Source organism: Schistocerca serialis, chromosome 4 (assembly GCF_023864345.2).
Source record: "Schistocerca serialis cubense isolate TAMUIC-IGC-003099 chromosome 4, iqSchSeri2.2, whole genome shotgun sequence".
NCBI classification, from domain to species: domain Eukaryota; kingdom Metazoa; phylum Arthropoda; class Insecta; order Orthoptera; family Acrididae; genus Schistocerca; species Schistocerca serialis.
Genome location: NC_064641.1, coordinates 77,815,921 through 77,836,292, shown reverse-complemented (window position 1 = coordinate 77,836,292; position 20,372 = coordinate 77,815,921). Strand labels below are relative to the sequence as shown.

Sequence of the window (20,372 nt, the reverse complement as noted above, 5' to 3'; positions counted from 1 at the left end):
CACATACAGGAATCATTTTTAGTTAGTTCAACAATTTCCGGTCTGACAGATACTATTACTTATTCTTTAACATAAATACAGTACATAAATCTTTCAAAGTTCTAGTTAGTCCACCTTCCGGACCTCACGAAAGTAAGTGAATAATTCAGATAAGTGTCTTTTTTTTCTTTCTATAACCTTCAACTGTTTCCAATAATGACGGACGTCGCACCGTCATGGAGTATGGCGTGCTTGCTCCTTATGCTGGGCGTGTAACTTCTGAGGCGAGCGCTGCGGATACCAGCCAGCGCCGATCATCGCCAGTCCTGCACACACATAATCGTGGCGCAGTAGACACAGTTGCACTTTCACACACACGTCTTTAAAATAACGCGTAACGCGTGTTCGAGACGGTGTAAATACGAGTGTCTCTAGATTTTGCCCCGCAATTCGCGAGGCGCACACACACACACACAACCAACCCCATGTTCTTACATAATTTTATCTGCATGACAACTCCTTTTACTCCACAGAAGAATTTTGAAATGTGTAATAATATGGTGTGTGTGTGTCAAAAAGATTTATATATATATATATATATATAAGAACGAGTCACTATATGTATGACAAAAAAAGAAACATACCCTGAATAGGTGTACTATAATTCTAAAACTGACTTGACCCACATTATAGTTATGGTTGTAATTATGACCCAAAGATGACGCAAATATCTAACTGGCATATTTCAATTTCCGTGGCAGAGTTATGTGGCCAATTCACAAAATATTTACGTTTATTTCCACTACGACTTCATTTTTGTTTTCTTATTCTTTTCCAGCACACATTCATTTCTGAAGTTCTGTATGACTTGCTCTGTTGCAAATCCTTTATCCATGGTGAAAAATAAATACAAAGTTCTGCTCCGAAAAACATGACTATGCAGTTGTATGCCACCTTCTCAAAATATATTGTAAAGACTGGAAGCACTGAAATGAGTTTGTACTTAGATCTCAATTTTTATCATTGATTTACCACTGGTTTTTTAAAGGTCAGGAAACATTGTTTCTGTCATTGATAAGTTACAGGTACAAATATAGATGAAAGGCGTTTCTATTTAGTCAACATGGGGTTTCAGTACTTGGTTAGGAGCAAGGTAGTGGACATAATAGTTTTTCCACCTGCTTAGTTGTTGTATTTTTAAAACTAATGTTCGTCAGTTATGCATACAGTATCCACCAAAGTAATGTAGTCAATGATTTCAAAGTGTCATCTTTTCTACTACAGTTACTGTCTCAGAACTAAACTTAATTTGCCTCGGCACTTTCGTTAGTTACACATGATCCCTAACTCACGCATTTTAATTGAAAAAGGTTTTACATTTTATGTATTTGCAAATATTCATTTCACATTTTTGGCAACAGGATGGAGTATTTTACAATAATAATGTGAATGGAGTTAAAAAACAACTACAACCTGTCCCTAAGAATCAGCCAGAGCTCTCTGCCTGGCACTAAAATTAATGCCAGTTGTTATTCACAATTTCTTCCTGTATCTGTTAAATTTTATCTCCATATGATTTTAAGATAGATGTCATAGAATTGTAGAAACAGTTTGTAAAACCAATTCAAGAAATAAGGGGGGGAGGGGGGGGGGGACAAATAAAAGTGGCCCCGAGAATAAGAGTTGCAGGGTACAAAGAAGTGCAGCAGATGAAAGGAAATAATACGAACCTGACTATAGCAGATGTTGAAAGAGACCATCATTCATCTCTTGACACTTCTGGGCCCTGGGCAGCACGTTGCTGAAGGTGGTTTGAAACTTGACTGCTGCAGTCTCATCTGAAATGTTCTGTTGCGGTTCTTGAAGACTATGAGGGTCACTGCAAACACCTTAGACTTGAGGGCTCCCAACACAAGGTAATAGCACACTAAAAAAAAAAAAAAAAACACATCAGGGACCTGGCAGGCCAGCTAAGGCTGCAGTAGGGATGCATATGCAGGTCCATGTGGAGCGTTTGTCTGCACGAAGGATGTGATATTCTAGTCTCTTGCGACATATGTCGGGTTGATTTGGTAGGGCTCTGAAGGATTTTCTAGTGAACTGCTGCCACGTTTTCTGGTGTGCGGGCATATTTCAGCTATCTAATACCATTTTTGGACTCGACATTGCATGACTCCATTTAACTTCTCAGAAAGCAACTGACCACACCATTTCCATGATTCTGTTGTCATGTAACATTCCACAACAAACACTTGCTATCCCACTGTAACTTCATCCCTTTTGCACTGCTCCACTCACACTAACACAACCAACACTGCACTCTGAACCAGTGTGGATCACATGGCATGCGTACATGTGGTGTGCATGTCACGGGGTGTGATTAGCGCGTACATTCACGTGTAATTGTTTCCACTCATCTGGGCCCTTTTTATTTTCCCCAAGCTCTACTTAAATTTTTCACGTACACTCTGCTTTGTTCCTCCTAGACTTTCAACTGAATTCATGTTATAAACTTGTTTATACTGTATTCTCCACTTGACACGCAAACCAAAACCATTTGTGTCACTTTCGTATCTAAGTCACTGAAGACAGCTGGTTCTAAAGGCACGTTGTCAATTGCTGCTGCACTATCATCCCACTTGCTAGAACAGAAGATATTTGATGTTATAGTACACTATTAGTACTACTAATTAGAGTATTTCCAGATCTACTATTGTGTCACAGCATTTGATCAGTTCGGTTCACTATTTGCAAACCTATATGTCCTGGAAAAACCAACAAGTTCCAGACATACTGTCTGGCACTAAGTAGTGTTGTATGGTCCTGGGGAGATGGCACGCTACACTTCTTGTTAATTTACCTCTATACTGCGACCACAAAAGTTCTGTTGAATGTACAACAGGTTATAAAGAGCTTGTCCCTTTCTTCTATCTGTAGCTGCATTACAACAGATGTGTAGATAATTATTATTATTTTTACAATTATCAAGGAGTTTTTCAAAGATTACTTGATATACAGGGTTTCTACTGATTTTTCAGAGAATCAAATTCATGACTTTTCCATTACTTCTTTAGTTAAAATCATTACCTCTCAAAAACTGGAGTGGTATGAAAAAAACATTTTTTTTTTAAATGAACTGTTAACACTTTTGAAATGAAAGCTGGATGTAAAAATTCTTACATCACTTAAACTGATGACAAATACCTACACATGACTTACAGTGCAGCATTCATCAAATGCTACAAATGCATTCAGTTCTGACCTACAATAGGGTACTGCTATTTTCAGATTCACTGCATCATTTAAAATACAAATTGTTTTAACATAGTAATGTAGTGAAAACTTACAATCTTCAAAACAAAAGGTTCAGTGTTTTAAATATCTTGGCTAAACTTACTGAGCGAGGTGGCGCAGTGGTTAGCACACTGGACTCGCATTCGGGAGGACGATGGATCAAATCCGTCTTTGGCCATTCTGATTTAGGTTTTCAGTTGTTTCCCTAAACCGCTTCAGGCAAATGCCGAGATGGTTTCTTTGAAAGGGCATGGCCGATTTCCTTCCCCATCCTTCCCTAATCTGAGCGTGCGCTCCGTCTCTAATGACCTCATTGTCAGCGGGACGTTAAATACTGGTCTCCTCCTCCTCTTGGCTAAACTTGAAATTTCAACACCTGAAACTTCAGCTTCTTTTTTCTCTCTGAGCTCTTTCATTTCTTGAAATGTTCTCCTTAAGATTGGTCACTTCATTTCCATCAGATTTCTTCTTTTTTAATGCTTGTATTCTTTGTGATGAAACAGCCTTCACAGCTAATATTGCTGATTTTGTGATGTCCATGTTTGGTTGTTTCTTACTGTTACGTAAGCCTCCCAAGCCAGATGTACTGCATTGTAAACACTTCTTTCTGCAACAACTGTATCATCAAAGTGTCCACTTTTTTGTTAACAGAAAAGTCTCTTTCAATTGCATGATTTTTATGAAACATACAGAACAGCTTCTATACAAACTTGATGGCGTCATAATTCACACTTTGTAGTACATTCAGCAGAAACTAACTGTTCCAGCTGTTTTTCAAGATATTCACAAAATTTTAAATATTCTCTCATCACTATGTCAACTGTTGATACAGTTTTACATTTTTTTGACACAAATTCTTCCAATGGAATTGTCACCTGAGAATTGCTCAAAATGGATGTAAGGATAACTTCAGGTAATAAACATGACCCACCTTTGACAAACTTAAATTTCAAAGGGCACTTCTTGGCGATTTTTTAAATGAACTGTACGACTTTTGAAATGAAAGCTGGATGTAATAATTCTTACATCACTTAAACTGATGAAAAGTACCTACACATGTAACTGTGCACTCATTTCTGAAAATAATGATACCCTTTCCCCTGCAATTCTTGAAAGCAGCACTTGCAATAAACCCTATACTGTATCCACATAATGACTTGTTTCATAGTTCTCTGCTAATATCAATAGCAAGTAATTTGACCGAGCGAGGTGGCGCAGTGGTTAGCACAATGGACTCGCATTCGGGAGGACAACGGTTCAATCCCGTCTCCAGCCATCCTGATTTAGGTTTTCCGTGATTTCCCTAAATCGTTTCAGGCAAATGCCGGGATGGTTCCTTTGAAAGGGCACGGCCGATTTCCTTCCCAATCCTTCCATAACCCGAGCTTGCGCTCCGTCTCCAATGACCTCGTTGTCGACGGGACGTTAAACACTAACCACCACCACCACCACCAAGCAATTTGCTAGAACAGTCTTCTTTATGAACTGAGACACATTATACATTAAATTGAACAACTCTTTGTACAATAAGGGGAAGACACTTACTCAAAAAATCAATGTCCAATTGATAATGACATAAGAAACTCAGGAAATGAATAGAATTAGAGAAACAGCTGTTCTGTCTGATAGTTCACCAGTACACATTAGATGACAGCACTGTCTTGGTTGGAGCTACAGTTTATACGTCATTTGCAGTAAGTGTATACACCTCATATAGGTCATTCATCAGTTTCATAACCAGAAGACACCCTGATGTGGTTGTTCAGTGTAAACTGATCACTTAATGTCAATGAGGCATGAAAGTTGCCCTGTTGTGAACTTGTAAATAAAAGTTTTGTCTGTGATTAAGATCCAGGTATTGTAATGTAAGGTAGGAAAATACTACATCATGTATTATACACAGTACTATAAATATTCCTGTTCATAATCTATACACCATTTGCTAAAGCTTACGGAAGATACTCTTTAAGACATTCTCAATGATGCTGCTGCTTTAAAAATGTAACACGTGAAAATTTTAGTAAGGATTTAAAACTGGTTTAATGATGTTCCTTAAACTCCAATAATTGTACATTGCTGTTTATAAACAGAACGTCAGTGAAAGAACCTTATTTACACGTGAAATGAGCTGCCTGTATATTGCTGCCAAGAGTATCTTTTGAAGGTTGTTCAAACTTGTCAAGTAACTGGCTATAACATAAATATATTATTGCTCTTTTCCAAGTGATGGAATACAGCTCAAGGTCTATAGCACAGGAGAAAATATTGTGCGCTAGGACACAAAGTAAACGTCCAGTAATAATACAATGCACCCACCATAGTTGATTTAATTAGAAAACATTTTTTACTAACTCATATTTGCACAAAAATGGTCATAAAAATAGTTTCAAATGCTCAATAGACATTCCATAAATTCAATGATTCTGTCTTTTGTTTTATTGCAAATGATGGAGTGCATCACAAGTAATAAAATTCTATGTTCACATATTTTACTAAGCACCATACACTATTTTAACTATAATTCATGTCAGTCATTGCAATGAGCATATTAAAAAACTTGAAAGATTTAATTGCACTACAATAAAGGTACAAAAGTATATCAAATTCTTCCGAGAATAAAAATTAGCAGACAAAAATACATAACAAATGGTAACTAATGGTAATGTATATCGAAACAATGAATAGCAAACAGGTAGCAGCTGAGCACCATTGTGCCTCATTTTCAGACTCTCTCTTTCATCTCAAGTCTTCTGTGACTTTCACATGCCATTACATTGAAAGTTTAAGGCTGTATGCCGACTTAAGCAAATTTTACTTCTAAAGATGTGCTGTCTTTTCTACACTTCCAAGTAGATAACTACATATACCATCATCACAACCATTAGAACAGTCACAAAAAAAAAAAAGGACGCACTAGGTGATCTGAGGCATCACATGAAATCGCATAAAATAAATGACTATCACATTGGCAAGTTATCACTCACCTAAAAAAATAATGCCTACTCATATTTCATTTTAAATTGTTATTGAACCATTACCACCATTTATTTCCCTTCTGTGGCAAGCACCTTTTACATGGAACAACAAGATACTGTCCAGCAATTTGGAGGGATAGGGAGGGAGGCAGGGAGATGAAAATTTTGTTTTATTGGAAGTTTGTCAACATATTACAAGATTAATCAATGTTGCATGTATGCCACAACAAAGGCAAAACAAAGTACTACACATAAAATGTAAATGTAACACATAAATCTGAATTGGATGGACTAAATTTACGATAGACAAATAATAGATGGAGTGATTGTTTGGAACAATGATTATCTTTCTTAGTGGCTATCCTACTCAATTAACTAAGTTCCCCTTGTTTTCATCTTTTTAACCTTTCTCTAGTAAAGAAATAGCTTTGCAACAGACAGCTGCTACCTCATAAGCACACTATTATTATTAATAGCACAACCACAGGAAACACAACACACATCTGATGCTTAAAACAAAATTGTAGCACATTCCGAGGCTGAGGGCCACTATTTAAATATCTGAAGCAAAAGGTCTTTCAGATGAAGGACAATATATGCAAAAAATATCAAGGAGTGATCAAACACAGGTAAGTACCTCTTATTTCAGTCAAGTGCCATCAAAAATGACATTTGTATAAAAATCTGTAACTGGCCCTTTAATTTATGTTCCTGTTATTGTACTACGGCATATTCTTCTTTCTAACAAAATCAATATAAAATATTTATTTCTGATATACACAATATGTAGATGTATTGATGAACATAAGTGATACTGAAAAATGCATCTTCATAGAACATTTGTAATTTTTCAGCTAGGAAAAAAAGGTGTGAATTCATGAATCTAAAACAGCTTTTTAAAATTAGTCATTCCTTTTCCTAGAAACTAGATATTCTCTACTCAGCCCAAGTCTCATAAGGCTTTTCTGTGGCAAGCTTGTTTTCACTGAGATAAATCACATCTGTGTTGGATTTGCCACATAAAAGAACAGAGTTTCCTCGATTTTTGTTCGGAGCTTTCACCCAACTTTTATACATCAGAAAAAGTAAAGTAACACACTTAGTACCACTCATATAGAAGGTGTCCCTCCTAAAAGCACCCAATGCATTTTCTCTGGTGTTTTGCAGATATTTGCAACATAGTTTTTGCATTGTGTACCTGGAGTGAGCCCAAACAAATGCTGCACATACTGTCACACGTGATGCCCAGAGTCAATGGATAGTGTCAGTTTGTTTTCATTTGTAAATAAAATGATTTTTAAAGTGGAATTTTATATACCCACATGATAGAATGATCCTAAATTAGTCTACTGCAGTATTCATTTTATCAACAGGCATTAACTGGTACTGTAAAACATGAGGAATAAACCAGTACTTCAATAACAAATGAGCAGTTATGGTGCATGACAGTAGCTGTCGGTGTGGGCAGGGCCACGCTGTTGCTTCTGGTGTATTGGTTACTCTTCATGTTTTACTGTTCCTGTTAAAAGATACTGATAAAATGAAAATTGAACTAGACTAATTTGGGGTCACACTATCGAATGGGCTGTAAAGCTCTGCTTTAAAAATAATTTTGTTTGGGTGTTAACAGGAGATAAACTGACACTTTCTACTGACACTGAGTATCACATGAAAGACATGATGAGCAGTATTTGTTTGCAATAACTCTAGCTACATAATGAAAAACAATGTAAAATCCAGCATGGAATGTAATAATATTATGAAAAGGAAAGTTGCCACTCACCGTCGTCTATTTTTGATGCAGATTTATGGGCCGAAAGTTTCATTTGTTACAGTCTTTTTGTTGTGCCTGCCTGTGACTCAGCATCTCCGCTATATAGTGAGTGGAAACTTCCCTTTTCATAATATCATTAATGAAAAACAAAATTCAGAGTATCTGCTGAGACACCAAAAAAAATGCATCTTGAAGACTCTTAGCAGAAAGAACCTGTACATGCAACTGTCAAACTGAACTATGTCTGATGGGTTACCTTCAATGCAGCACTTACCCCACAATATTAAATATATATTGATGCATTATGCCTCCAAAATGAGAGTCCAATAGCCTATTACATTCAAAAATCACTGATATGTAATGTATACTTCAGAGGTAGGTACTGTACGTGCATAATTTCTACATGACTCAGCTAATGCAATACAAATTCCCATCTAAAATGGATCAACCTATCCGCTAGTAGTAGAATGACTTTCAGTGAATTTTTACATTACGTAAAAACTTAAAAAAAAAATTTAAAAAAAATTCATCACCTATAGTCTTTTCATAGTGTTCTATAAATCCCCCCTCCCCCCCCCCCCCCCAAAAAAAACAAAGTAAATTAAATCAACTGCAGGTATTTCAAGGGGTCTCCTCAGTCTATGGCTTCTCAGTGGCAACTATATCTGTTGCAAAATACCATTCTGTCTGTCACTGTGTAATGCATCAAAATGTAGTCTCATTCCAACAACTGTTATCTGCTGGTAGGAAGTTTCCGCATTGTCACCAATCAGGAGAACAGTTCCACAATAAATGATGATAAATCAAACAACTTAAGTTTTTTTTAGGCTTTCCCAACATAGCAAATATTATTGAAGTTCTCATGTTTTGTCTCAAAAATAATTTCATAAACTATGCAACTTCTCCATAGAGCACCTGCTAATCTTGTTGTTGATTATTGGCAGAAGAGGACTACTTATGTAGTATTCTGGTTTAAGGAAGAAAGGTTAAGGTTTAGTTAGCTTCCTGCCAATGATAAGGCCATTAGGAAATTAGCACAAGCCAGGTGGGGCACAGGGGAGGAATTTGACAGTGAGATTTTCAAAGGAACTTGCTTAAGCAATTGTGGGAAATTAAGAAAACCTGAATCTGAGTGGCTGTTTGAGGATTTGGACACTGATTCTCCTGACATTTTGAGGAGGAGGTGGTGTTGGGACTAGTTGTTTTGTTTTAACACCCTCTTGATGAGATCATTACAGACAGAGTACAAGCTTGAACTGAGCAACGAAACTGGGCCTGTGCTAATCAAAGAAACCATCTTGGCATCTACCTTAAACAATTTAGGGAGATGATGGAAAACCTTAATCTGAAATGCCACATGGGGATTTGAACAACCATAATCTCGAATGTCATTCCAGTGTCTTACCACTAGTTGATTCAAGTTCAATGTGTCTTAACCATTGCATCCCAATAGTTGGTATCACCAATTTTCCAAATCCAGTGCTTAAGACGTCAGTTCTGTCAATTTTTTAAATCTATGCCCACAAACATTATAACCTGTCACAGCAAAAATAGCTCTCATCCTGATATCTGAGTGACCTGTTCTTCCTTTTGAACTTCCCTAAATCCATTCCCCACTCATGATCAAGAAAGGAACTGATAATTCTAAAATTAGGATTGCAGCACGTACTTTTGTATGTGTCTATAGACAGTACAAAATATTTTGCCTCCTGAAGGTACGTGTTGTCCATAAAGCTGTCTGAGCAGTGAATCTTTTTGTTGCTATAAAATAGTTCTTAGCTAGAGCACTGCATCCATATTGCAGAACTGCATGAACAATGCTCACTTTGCCCATGTTGCAGAAGCAGGTGCCTGGCAACAGGTGAGTGACCCTGCCATGTGGCTTAAGAAGCACAAGCTTTGTACAGCTCTGTGACATGTAGTGGAACTAATGGGCCCAGCAAGCATTAGAATGTATTTTGAATTAGAATTTCTTTTCAGCTGCCAATTTTCCAAGTTTTCTATAAAGAATGTGTATGCTGTGTACCTGAGATTCACTATTACACAGTGACTGAGTACAACCACGTATAAACATTAAGGAGAAAATTGAATATTGAATGTGATTGATTTAGCTTTGACAGAGCAAAGAAAAGGAATTATGTTGAGGATCATGACAACATATTACAATTGTCAACTTCACTTATATTAACAAAGGAAGACTTCAATCCAGCTAAACAGTAGTAAGCAATAGGCAAATGAACTGACAGGACTCATTACAGTTGACAGTATTAACTGCAAATAATGAAATGAAGGAATGGAGTGCAAGGTGTATTGGCAAGAAGAGATGAGTATTATTCGAATAAATTTCTATTGGGATAATTATTTGAATAAATAGGTCATTCACACAAATCTATGCACAAATAAATTATTTATAACTTAAATAATGAATAATGTAGAATGCCACTGTATTTTCTTTGTTTATTTTTTGTATCAAATTCTATGACTAGTGTTCGTTCCCTTGGGTCAGTGCTGTTTCTGTTTGATAAATAAGTTACTAATGGATTGTTCATAAGTGTGCCTAGCTGGCTCAGTGGGTTATTTTCCAGATGAAAAAACTAAAGGTTTCATGTTTGATCTCCCTGTTGGTAATATGATTTTTTACTCTTACTTATAACTTCTTTCATTTCCGATAATGAGAAAAATGCAAAGTCAAGTTGCAGTATGTTTTGGAGTATATATTAAACTGTAGGTTCCTCTCCAAGTGGCTGTATAAGGTTCAGGTGTGTGTGTGTAAGGGGGGGGGGGGGGGGGAGCTAGGGCACATCACCATGCCTAGTAAAGCACTGCAATGTTCAAAACAAACTTTGGGTTGAGCACAACTTTACTTACTTTACAGAAACATAAAAATACTTAATAGGCAGTTGGCGTTATGGGTTTCACTACCAACACAGTCCATTTCAAATGATTCTGCACTTGCCAGTACTTCCCCCTTCTCTGTGCTAACATGTGGAAGTACTTTACAAGTAGCCACAGGTGAGAGTGCAGCCAACAGAAACTCTTAATCTGCAGCACCTTCTTCCACTGCAGCAAAATTGCTTGCACTATAGGATATTTATGTCTTATTGATATAACTATGCAATTTGTTCATGTTTGTAGTGCTTCAAAATGAGTGAAGCAAGTAAGAAATCAGTTGATAATGACTAACAACAGACTTTCAAGAGCTCCTATAACAATTGTGGAGTGTTGCTATACATACAAAATCATCCAAAAATGTTTTAGGATTAACTCTGACTAAGCTTTCTATCAGAATATGAAATAGTTTCTCATTCCGACTTGTGTATGTGTAAGATTCAAACATTCAGGAAGAGACAATGGATTAGAGTACATAACAGAATGCGTAAACTGCAGCACACTGACATCTTTTTTAATGAGAAAGTGTCAAGAAACAACTGGAAGACATTTTTTACCTTTATACACTGACTGGAATTAGTGTAGCATTGTCTTACCCACAATTTAAAAACAGAGAGTTCACCTGTATTGCTATCCATGACCAATGGAAGCTTACAACAAACTTGGGACATATAACAGCCAAAAAAATGTATAAGAAATTGGGACATGAGTTCTGTATGATGTTACAATGTAAAAAGAAAATTTTATTTTGTATGTGAAATAGGATATGAAATGAACATGGAATCAAACGAATTATCTTATAAAAACTACTGCAAAACTGAAGATTTATCAGTTTTTGCTGAAAACATTGAGAGCTGAAAGTCATATATCATTAAATAAGGACAATTTCAGGGGATTTAATACAGTGCTATCCTCTTTGCAAGAATTATTTTCTTTAGTGACAAATCTTCACAAGTCAAATAAAGTTTAAGAGGAAATCTTCGAAAAAAAATAGTTGTTCAGACAACTAATTTAAAAGCAACAAAAAGTAAATTTGTTTAATAGGTGACAAAGAAATGTTGTAGTAAATGTCATTGAATTTCAATTTTATCTATTATTCATAAAACATTTTTATTCTTGTAAGTGAATAATGTTTCAAATAATATTTAAACAATGAAAAATCCATCATTGAATATAAAAATATCATGAAAAGGATAGTCGCTACTCACCGTTTAGCAGAGATGCTGAATCACAGACAGGCGCAACAAAAAGACTGTCGGAAAGTGAGCTTTTGGCCAACAAGGTCTTCTCTGGCATCTGAAGACAGACTCAAGAGTTGTGTGTGTAAGTTGCAATTGCGCACGTGCACTTGTGTGTGTGTGTGTGTGTTTTGTCTATTTTCAACAAAGGCGCTGTTGGCCGAAAGCTCACTTTCCGAAGCTCTTTTTGTTGTGTCTTCAGCACCTCCGCTATATGGTGAGAGGCAACTATCATTTTCATAATATTGTTTGAATAATATTTGTTATTCACCAGTAACAAATACTAATTTTTATCTGTATTTGTTATTCACCACTCAAATTTTGCCCATCTCTGGCAGTAAGCAAAGGGAGTACTGCATATGTGCAAACTGCAAACTCACAGCCTGTGTGCAAGTTAATGCAAATGCATGACAATCACGTCACTATGAACAGGCATTCACTCAGCTGTGCCATCTCCACTGCTGTGGAGAACCGCTCGCTCAGCTGTCATTACGCAATACACCATTGGTAACCTTCAACAACTTCCACCAAAGTATGTGAAGTGTACTGGCACTCTCTTTCACATACCGCAACTATACTAATACCACACAAATCGGACATGAGCTTGCAGTGCTCTAATGCCATCCTGAGATCTTCCTCTAACAATCAACAGCACCTGGAGATGAGAAACGGGTTCTCAAATCAAAATAACAAATTCAGAGCCCAAGTGTCTTAGTAACATGAATATTTTTGAACTTCCTGAAAGGTGCCAGAATGTGATGCAAACCAAGACATTTGTCTCATATAGGAAATTCTCTTACCAACTGAGTTACCCAAACACGACTTACAAACGAGCACCCATATTTCATCTCCCTGTATCCTTCTCCTACCTTTCTAATTCTAAGGAGACTCCCCTCTATACCTTGCTGGACCATCACCCCTGGGACAAGGAATAGAACAGACAATGGCTTTGTTCATTAAGGGTTCCACAACAAATTTAGAGTGAAAATGCAATAAGATGTTTGAATCTAGTGGCTTCCTGGTAATCCCTTCACTTTCAAAATACAAAACTTTTCCCTATTTAAAAATTTTTCTCCCTCTTCCTCCAGTCACATTGTTTCTTTAAAATATTCTCTATATTTTAGTTCTTCTAGCACTGCAACTTGAAGCCCTTCCAAACATTGCTCCTTTTCTTCATGGTGTCACTTTTGTTCTGAGAATACAAAGATCTGCGAACTAGAAGACGAGTTACCGTTTTGATATACCTGAGATCAGAAAGTCGTTCAGAGCATATTACACATACACGAGAATATCATATACCTTTGCAAGAAGAGAATTTGGGACAAGTCTTGCACTATGTGCACCTACATCTGAAGGAAATCACAATGGAATGAAATTTCTCCCTAAAGTATAATGTGTACTCAATATAAAAAAAAGTATATAATGCATGCCACAACCATAAATATTATCTATTATTATAACACAATGCTCCCATACGAAATCAGCCGTAGATTTCTTTTCAAGCTCTTTGTTATTTTCTGTTAAAACAGATTCTTGAGAAGCTGCATTGTACCTCAACATGACAGCAATATTACCAAGGACTGTTCACATGTGTTGCAGAATACAGCAACACAAGGAAAATAAATGTTGTTATAGGATTGCGAAGTGCACTGAATAATGCATACTAGACAATAAATCTTCCAATCACTCAAATCTAATAACAGGTGGGCCCAAGTACTGTAGAAGCAGGTCACTGAGACCTGCAAAGTACATAATAATGGCAACTACAAAAGTATTTGTAACTGTATGAAAGTCCATTCAACACGTATTTCTAGAATAATCTTTCACATGCCTACAGACATGCATATATAGATATATACTTTATATTTATTTATATATATATATATATTTTTAATACACAACTTTATTTAGTTTTTCTTTTCTTAAAACTTATAAATATATTTTGTGTCATTATAGTCACATATACTCAAATTTTAAGTCTTTTAATTAAATTTTTTCACACATGTATAACACGCACTGATTTCACAGTTACTTTAGGATGGATACCTAACATAAAAGCAGTTCATTTCTTAAAACAAAATTTAAAAAAGGTGCTAAACAATAAGCAGCCTCTACAGATGTTGTAACAACACACTCAAAAATTATTTGTTAAAATACAGCTATAAAAATAAAAATTTCTTGCATTTACTAATAGCTTTTTTTGCAGCAAGCTACAAAATGCTCTGTTAACAGCCAGAGCAGTTTAAAACGATTTTCTTGTTTCCAGTGCTACACAGTGCTCACATTAAAAACACTGTCGTAAAGGCAGAAGTCGAAATAACTAAAACATAAAAGAAAATGACAATAGTGAAGTGGGCATATAGAGGAAAAAAACGCCCTATTAAAGCAACTGTCACTGACAGTTGAATACATTAATAAACTACTTTTTCATACTGCTGGGTGCACCATCCCATATGAGAGTATTCAGTGAATGTGATTTGTTATTATAACCATGTGTGAAGGAAGCACTTCTCAGCTACTGTGTGGCTGGTAAAGCTGATGGGGCTGCTGTTGCTGTGGCTGCTGCTGTTGCTGCTGTGGCTGGGGTTGTGGTGGTGGAGGCTGTTGTTGCTGCTGTTGCTGGGGTTGTTGTTGTTGTTGTGGTGGTGGTGGTTGTTGTTGCTGAGGTGGTGGTGGTGGTGGTTGCTGCTGCTGCTGAGGTTGCTGCTGCTGCTGCTGTTGTTGTTGCTGCTGCTGCTGTTGTTGTTGTTGTTGTTGTTGTTGTGGAGAGTGATGCTGTTGCATATGCTGTGGAGTATGTTGTGGTGCAGGTGGAGGTGGTGGTGGAGGAGGTGGTGGCTGCTGGTATGGGACTACCATTATTTGTGGAGGTGGGGGAGATGCAACCACTTCTTGATGACCTTCTGCTTCATATTTACACCGTTTGAACCTACCATACAGAGAAGAATAGGGAAGGTTGTAATGAATAGCAGCTTGGTTAATGCTCATTTGGCCAATTCTCACTGCCTCTAAAGCCTCTCCCATGGCATCCTCTGACCAAGGAGTTGGATTGCTTCGTGATAATTCAATGCCTTCACGCTTGCAACGTCCGTACAATGTGCCGGTTGGAATACCAAACTCTGTGGAGGCCCGTTGCACTGATGATGCTCCAGACCTTATAGATTCCAGGGCACGTTCCAAGTCATCTGGACTCCACGTCGTTGGTGCAGCATTGAAGGGAGCAGCTAGTCTGATACCTTCACGTCTTGCTATTTTATACAGTGTACTACTTGGTATACCTGCAGAAAAGATTATTGTCATTTGTTAGAAAGCAAACACGAAAAAAATTGATAGTCCTGCCAGTACACACCAAAGAAGGTTATTCAGTGTCAATAAGCACCAAAACTTGATAGTGACTGTTTCCAAGTTCAACTCACAATTTTCTATATTCATAGCGTCAAATGTACAATGTGCACTGTACTACTTGTTTTCATAATATAAACAAGGAGGATTCTAGGGACCTCAAGGAAGTATTCAAAAAACATGCCGTATTTTACACAGGAACTCAAGACACTCAAAGAATCTTTTATCCTTAGTCTGGGAATCTATGATCACAACCATAGGTGGAAGCATAAATGGTCAAAGACACGGCTAGCTAGGGCAAAACCACCTGTGGTGATTAACATACACAGCGACAACATCAGCAAGTTGGTGGTGGCATGTCTGTTGCTGTTAGAAGTAGTTTACCTTGTCGCGAAATTGAAGTAGATAGTTCCTTTGAGTTAGGATGGGCAGAGGTCATTGTTGGCAACTGGAATAAAATAATAACTGTATCCTTTTTATGGACCTCCAAAATTTACCCTTGATATGTTGGTGAAAATACATTTTTAATTCCGGAGGTACACATAAAATATCAGCTGAAACTGTGCTAAACGCATTCTCTGGAAATTATTTGGAGCAGTTAAAATGAACCCACGTAAATAATGAACAATTGTGAAAACACACTTGACCTCTAAGCAACAAATAATGCTAAGCTAGTAATGAACATCAAAACAGATAAGGGATTAGTCAACATAGGGTTGTCGTAGTGATATATATTGTAACCCACAAATACTTCAAAAATAAATGAAAAATATACCTATTCAAAAAAGCATATAAAAATTCACTTGATGCAATCTCCACTTCTTCCAAGTTAACAATGTAAGTGTAGACCAGATGTGGCTTGAATTCAATGAAATAGTATCAGCAGCAATTGAGAGATTTATATCAAATACGAGGGCTCTTCAATAAAGAACTTTAACATACTGTAGTAGTTTCATTGTTGGGGCTCCTGGTTCCTGCCTGTGAGAGGCAGGCAAGGTCAGACATGTTCAGTATCGCCTACCGATGCAACGGAGGTAACATGCGAGGAACAATATGCAGCTCCCAAAGTCTGCTTTCATCTCAAAAAATCTTCAGCTGAGGTCTATACAATGTTACAGGAGGCCTATGGAAAGTCTGTTCTTGCCTATAGCACAGCTTGAAGGTGGTTTAAAATGTTTAAAGAGGGAAGACAATCAATTTCAAAGGAAGGTGGACCCAGTGCTCCAGTTACTGCTCTTGCAGAAGAAAACATCAACACTGTTGCTGTCATTGTGAGAGAGGACTGACGAATTACCATAAGATCACTTTCTGAAATACTGAACATTTCATTGGGTACCACCCACACATTGGTGACAAAAATTACACATGACGTGTTAGTGCACGATGGGTTCCAAGACTGTTGATTCCCGAACAAAAGGACATTTGCAAGCAGGTCTGTATGCAGTTAAAGTTGTAATCACTGCTGATGAAACTTGGTTACATTATTGTGATCCTGAGAGCAAACAGCAAAGCTCAGTGTGGAAATCTCCTCGCTCACCAACCCCCAAAAAAGCAAAAGTGGTTGCTTCTGCTGGGAAAGTTATGGTCATCTTGTAGCGACGCTCCCGCGCGCTAATCCAAGCTCGCCGGTGTGTGTGTGTTTGTGTGCTGTGCGCGTGTGTCAGTGCAGTGTTGTGCGGTTGTAATTACTTTACGCGACGTTTGTGTAGTTCCGCGCCCAGCCTCTAGAGGTGCTGTGTTTTCTAGCTTTTATATACGTTCTGTTATTATTATTATTAATCCTTGTTGTTTGAGTTAGTGAGTAGTTCCGTGCCTCCTGACTTGTGTGGACGAGTACTGTTTTCCCTCCTAACTACGGAAGTTTCCGAGGATTAAGGATCCTCTGTATAGGCCGGAAGCAAATTTTATAGCTCCGATCTGTCCATGCATGCCGGGCGTCGGCAGATACGCGCTCGCAATAAAGTTATTGTTGCTCAACTGAAGGTCTTCATTCTTCTGAATCACGTTAAGCAAAGGTCGGACAGCCACCAGTTTAGCTGAACCCGACAAGTGGTGACCCCGACGTGATTCAAGCAAAGCCCGACGTGATTCAAGCAGAGCCCGACGTGATTCGAGCAGAGTCCGATGTGATTCGAGCAGAGTCCGACGTGATTAAGAAGAAGCAGCCGTGAGCTACGCAAGTAAAGAGCACATAATGACCGAACAGCAGGCCGTCTCCAGGATTGCAGTCCGTTTGCCGCCGTTCTGGCCCGACAACCCGGTACTCTGGTTCGTGCAGGCAGAGGCAAGTTTTAGCTGCCCTGGAATAACGGTCGAAGCAACTAAATTGGCGCTGATTGTGAGCCAACTCGACCAACGTTATGCAGCCGAGGTGCAGGACATAATCACAGCACTGTCCGAGGCTGGAGCTTATGCCAGGCTAAAATCAGAGTTGATTCGACGGGTGGCCGCGTCACAAGAGGACCGGATACGTCAGGTTCTGACACAGGAAGAAATTGGCGACAGGAAGCCTTGTCAATACCTGCGACATCTACGCAGCAAAGTTGACACTGTTACTGTGCCAGACAGTCTGCTCAGAACGCTGTGGAGCAGTAGGTTGCCGCTGCAAATAAAAGCCATAATCGCCTCACAAACGGACATGCCGCTGGATGACGTGGCGCAGCTAGCAGACCGGATTCAGGACTCGATCACACCGGCTCCGGTCAGTGCAAACAGTACCACGTCTGTAGCACGAGCCGACCATGATTCTCTCGCTGCCAAGGTTGAGCTTTTGTGCGCCCAGGACAGTGCGCTGCTGGCACGTGACGACGACAATAATAGAAGAAGGCGATACAGACGGCGGCGTTCGAGAAGCAGATCTTCCGGCGGTACTACCACTCCGCAAGGCGAGGTACCGTTGTGCTGGTACCACCGACGATTCGGCGATCAGGCAAGGAAGTGCACATCGCCATGCTCGCACCCAAACGCCACCGGCGGTCGACAATAGGCGCAACCGACTGCCAGTTATCCTCCAAGCGCCTGTTCGTTACCGACAGGAGTTCCGGCGTTAAGTTTTTAATAGATACTGGGTCGGACCTGAGTATCATACCACGAACAGCCATACATCGTTGCCGGCCGCCAACTGCCTTCCGTCTGATGGCTGCCAACAATTCTTCCATCGCAACATATGGCACACAGAGGATGGAGCTTAATCTCGGCCTACGTCGCGCGTACGAGTGGAATTTTACAGTGGCTGACGTCACGGAGGCGATCGTCGAGGCTGATCTCCTCGCGCACTACCACCTGCTTCCGGACGTCGCGAACGCACGCTTGGTAGACAGCGTCACTGGCTTAGCAGTCACGGGTTTCCGTCGCAACACCGCAACGCACAGTGCCAAGTTGGTCCATGCTACGGAGGGTGAGTACACTGAATTACTGCTTAACTATCCGAACTTGACCAGGCCGCCCGGCGCTCCCAGGTTCATACCACATGACACGGTGCATCACATTCAAACGACTGATGGTCCCCCAGTAGCATGCCGACCTGGGCGTCTCGCTCTGGACCGATTGAAGATAGCGAAGGCAGAATTTGACGCCATGATTCGCGAGGGCATAATGCGGCCATCTAAGAGCCCGTGGTCCTCCGCATTACATCTTGTTCCGAAGAAGGGTGGAGCTTGGCGCCCATGCGGTGACTACCGTGCGCTTAACGCGCAAACAGTGCCGGACAGATATCCCGTTCCGTTACTGAGGGATTATAATCACGCTTTACATGGTGCCACGGTGTTCACAGTTCTGGACTGCGCTGAAGCGTATACACAGATTCCGGTGGCCAATGACGACATTCCAAAGACTGAAATAATAACGCCTTTCGGTTTATTTGAAAGCAAATTTATGACTTTCGGTTTACGCAATGCCACTCAGACCTGGCAAAGGTTTATAGACTCGGTTCTCCAGGGGCTGCCGTTCTGTTTCGCCTACCTGGACGATGTGTTAGTGTTCTCTGCTGACCGCGATCAACACCGACAACATCTGCGAGAGATTTTCGAGCGATTGGAGCGTTACGGTGTCGTCTTGAACGTGGACAAGTGTGTTTTTGGGCAGTCAGAGGTGACATTTCTTGGGCATAAGATTTCTGCTGAAGGCTCTCTTCCTCTGTCCGAGAAGGTGGACGCTATCTTGCAGCTACCCCAACCAACTACGATCAAAGAATTACGTCGTTTTTTGGGGATGCTCAATTTTTATCGACGACACCTTCCTCACGCTGCGGAGCTGCAGGAACCTTTGACGGCGGCATTATCAGGCCCTAAAGTAAATAGCAAGTCTCTGATACAGTGGACAGAGGACATGTGTTCTGCGTTCGAGGCAACTAAGAGGAGCATGGCCAACGCGGCGCTTCTCGCACACCCACGGCTCGACGCGCCCTTAGCAATTGTCGTAGATGTGAGCCAGACGGCGATCGGTGCTGCGTTACAACAATGGTCCGACAACGCATGGCAGCCACTGGCGTATTATTCCCACAAGCTTTCGCCTGCACAGAGAAAATGGAGCACATATGACCGTGAGCTCCTGGCAGTATACCAGGCAGTGAAATATTTTCGCCCCCAAGTGGAAGCGCGAACTTTCACGATATATACAGACCACAAGCCACTCACGTTCGCCTTCCGTCGGAATAGTGTCAACTGCTCTCCCCGTCAATTTCATCACCTTGAGTTCGTGGCCCAGTTTACTACCGACATTAGACATATTTCTGGGATCGACAACATTGTTGCGGATTGCCTTTCACGGATCAGCAGTGTTTCCTGTACCATAGACTTTCCTGCACTGGCACAGGCACAGAGAGACGACGAAGAACTCCTTGCCTATGTTAAAGACACGGCTTCCGCATTGCAACTGAAACTC

At 39.6% G+C, this 20,372-nt stretch overlaps 1 protein-coding gene across 1 annotated transcript in view; it reads right to left on the bottom strand.

Annotated features, from left to right (window-relative positions):
• Window positions 1-14,250: 14,250 nt before the first annotated feature.
• Window positions 14,251-20,372, bottom strand: part of LOC126474902 (protein bric-a-brac 1) — a 261,416-nt gene continuing 255,294 nt past the window's right edge. The window contains exon 10 of the mRNA XM_050102399.1: window positions 14,251-15,427. Coding sequence (XP_049958356.1) covers window positions 14,661-15,427 — 767 coding nt within the window. The 3' untranslated portion in view covers window positions 14,251-14,660. The remainder of the gene's footprint in view (window positions 15,428-20,372) is intronic.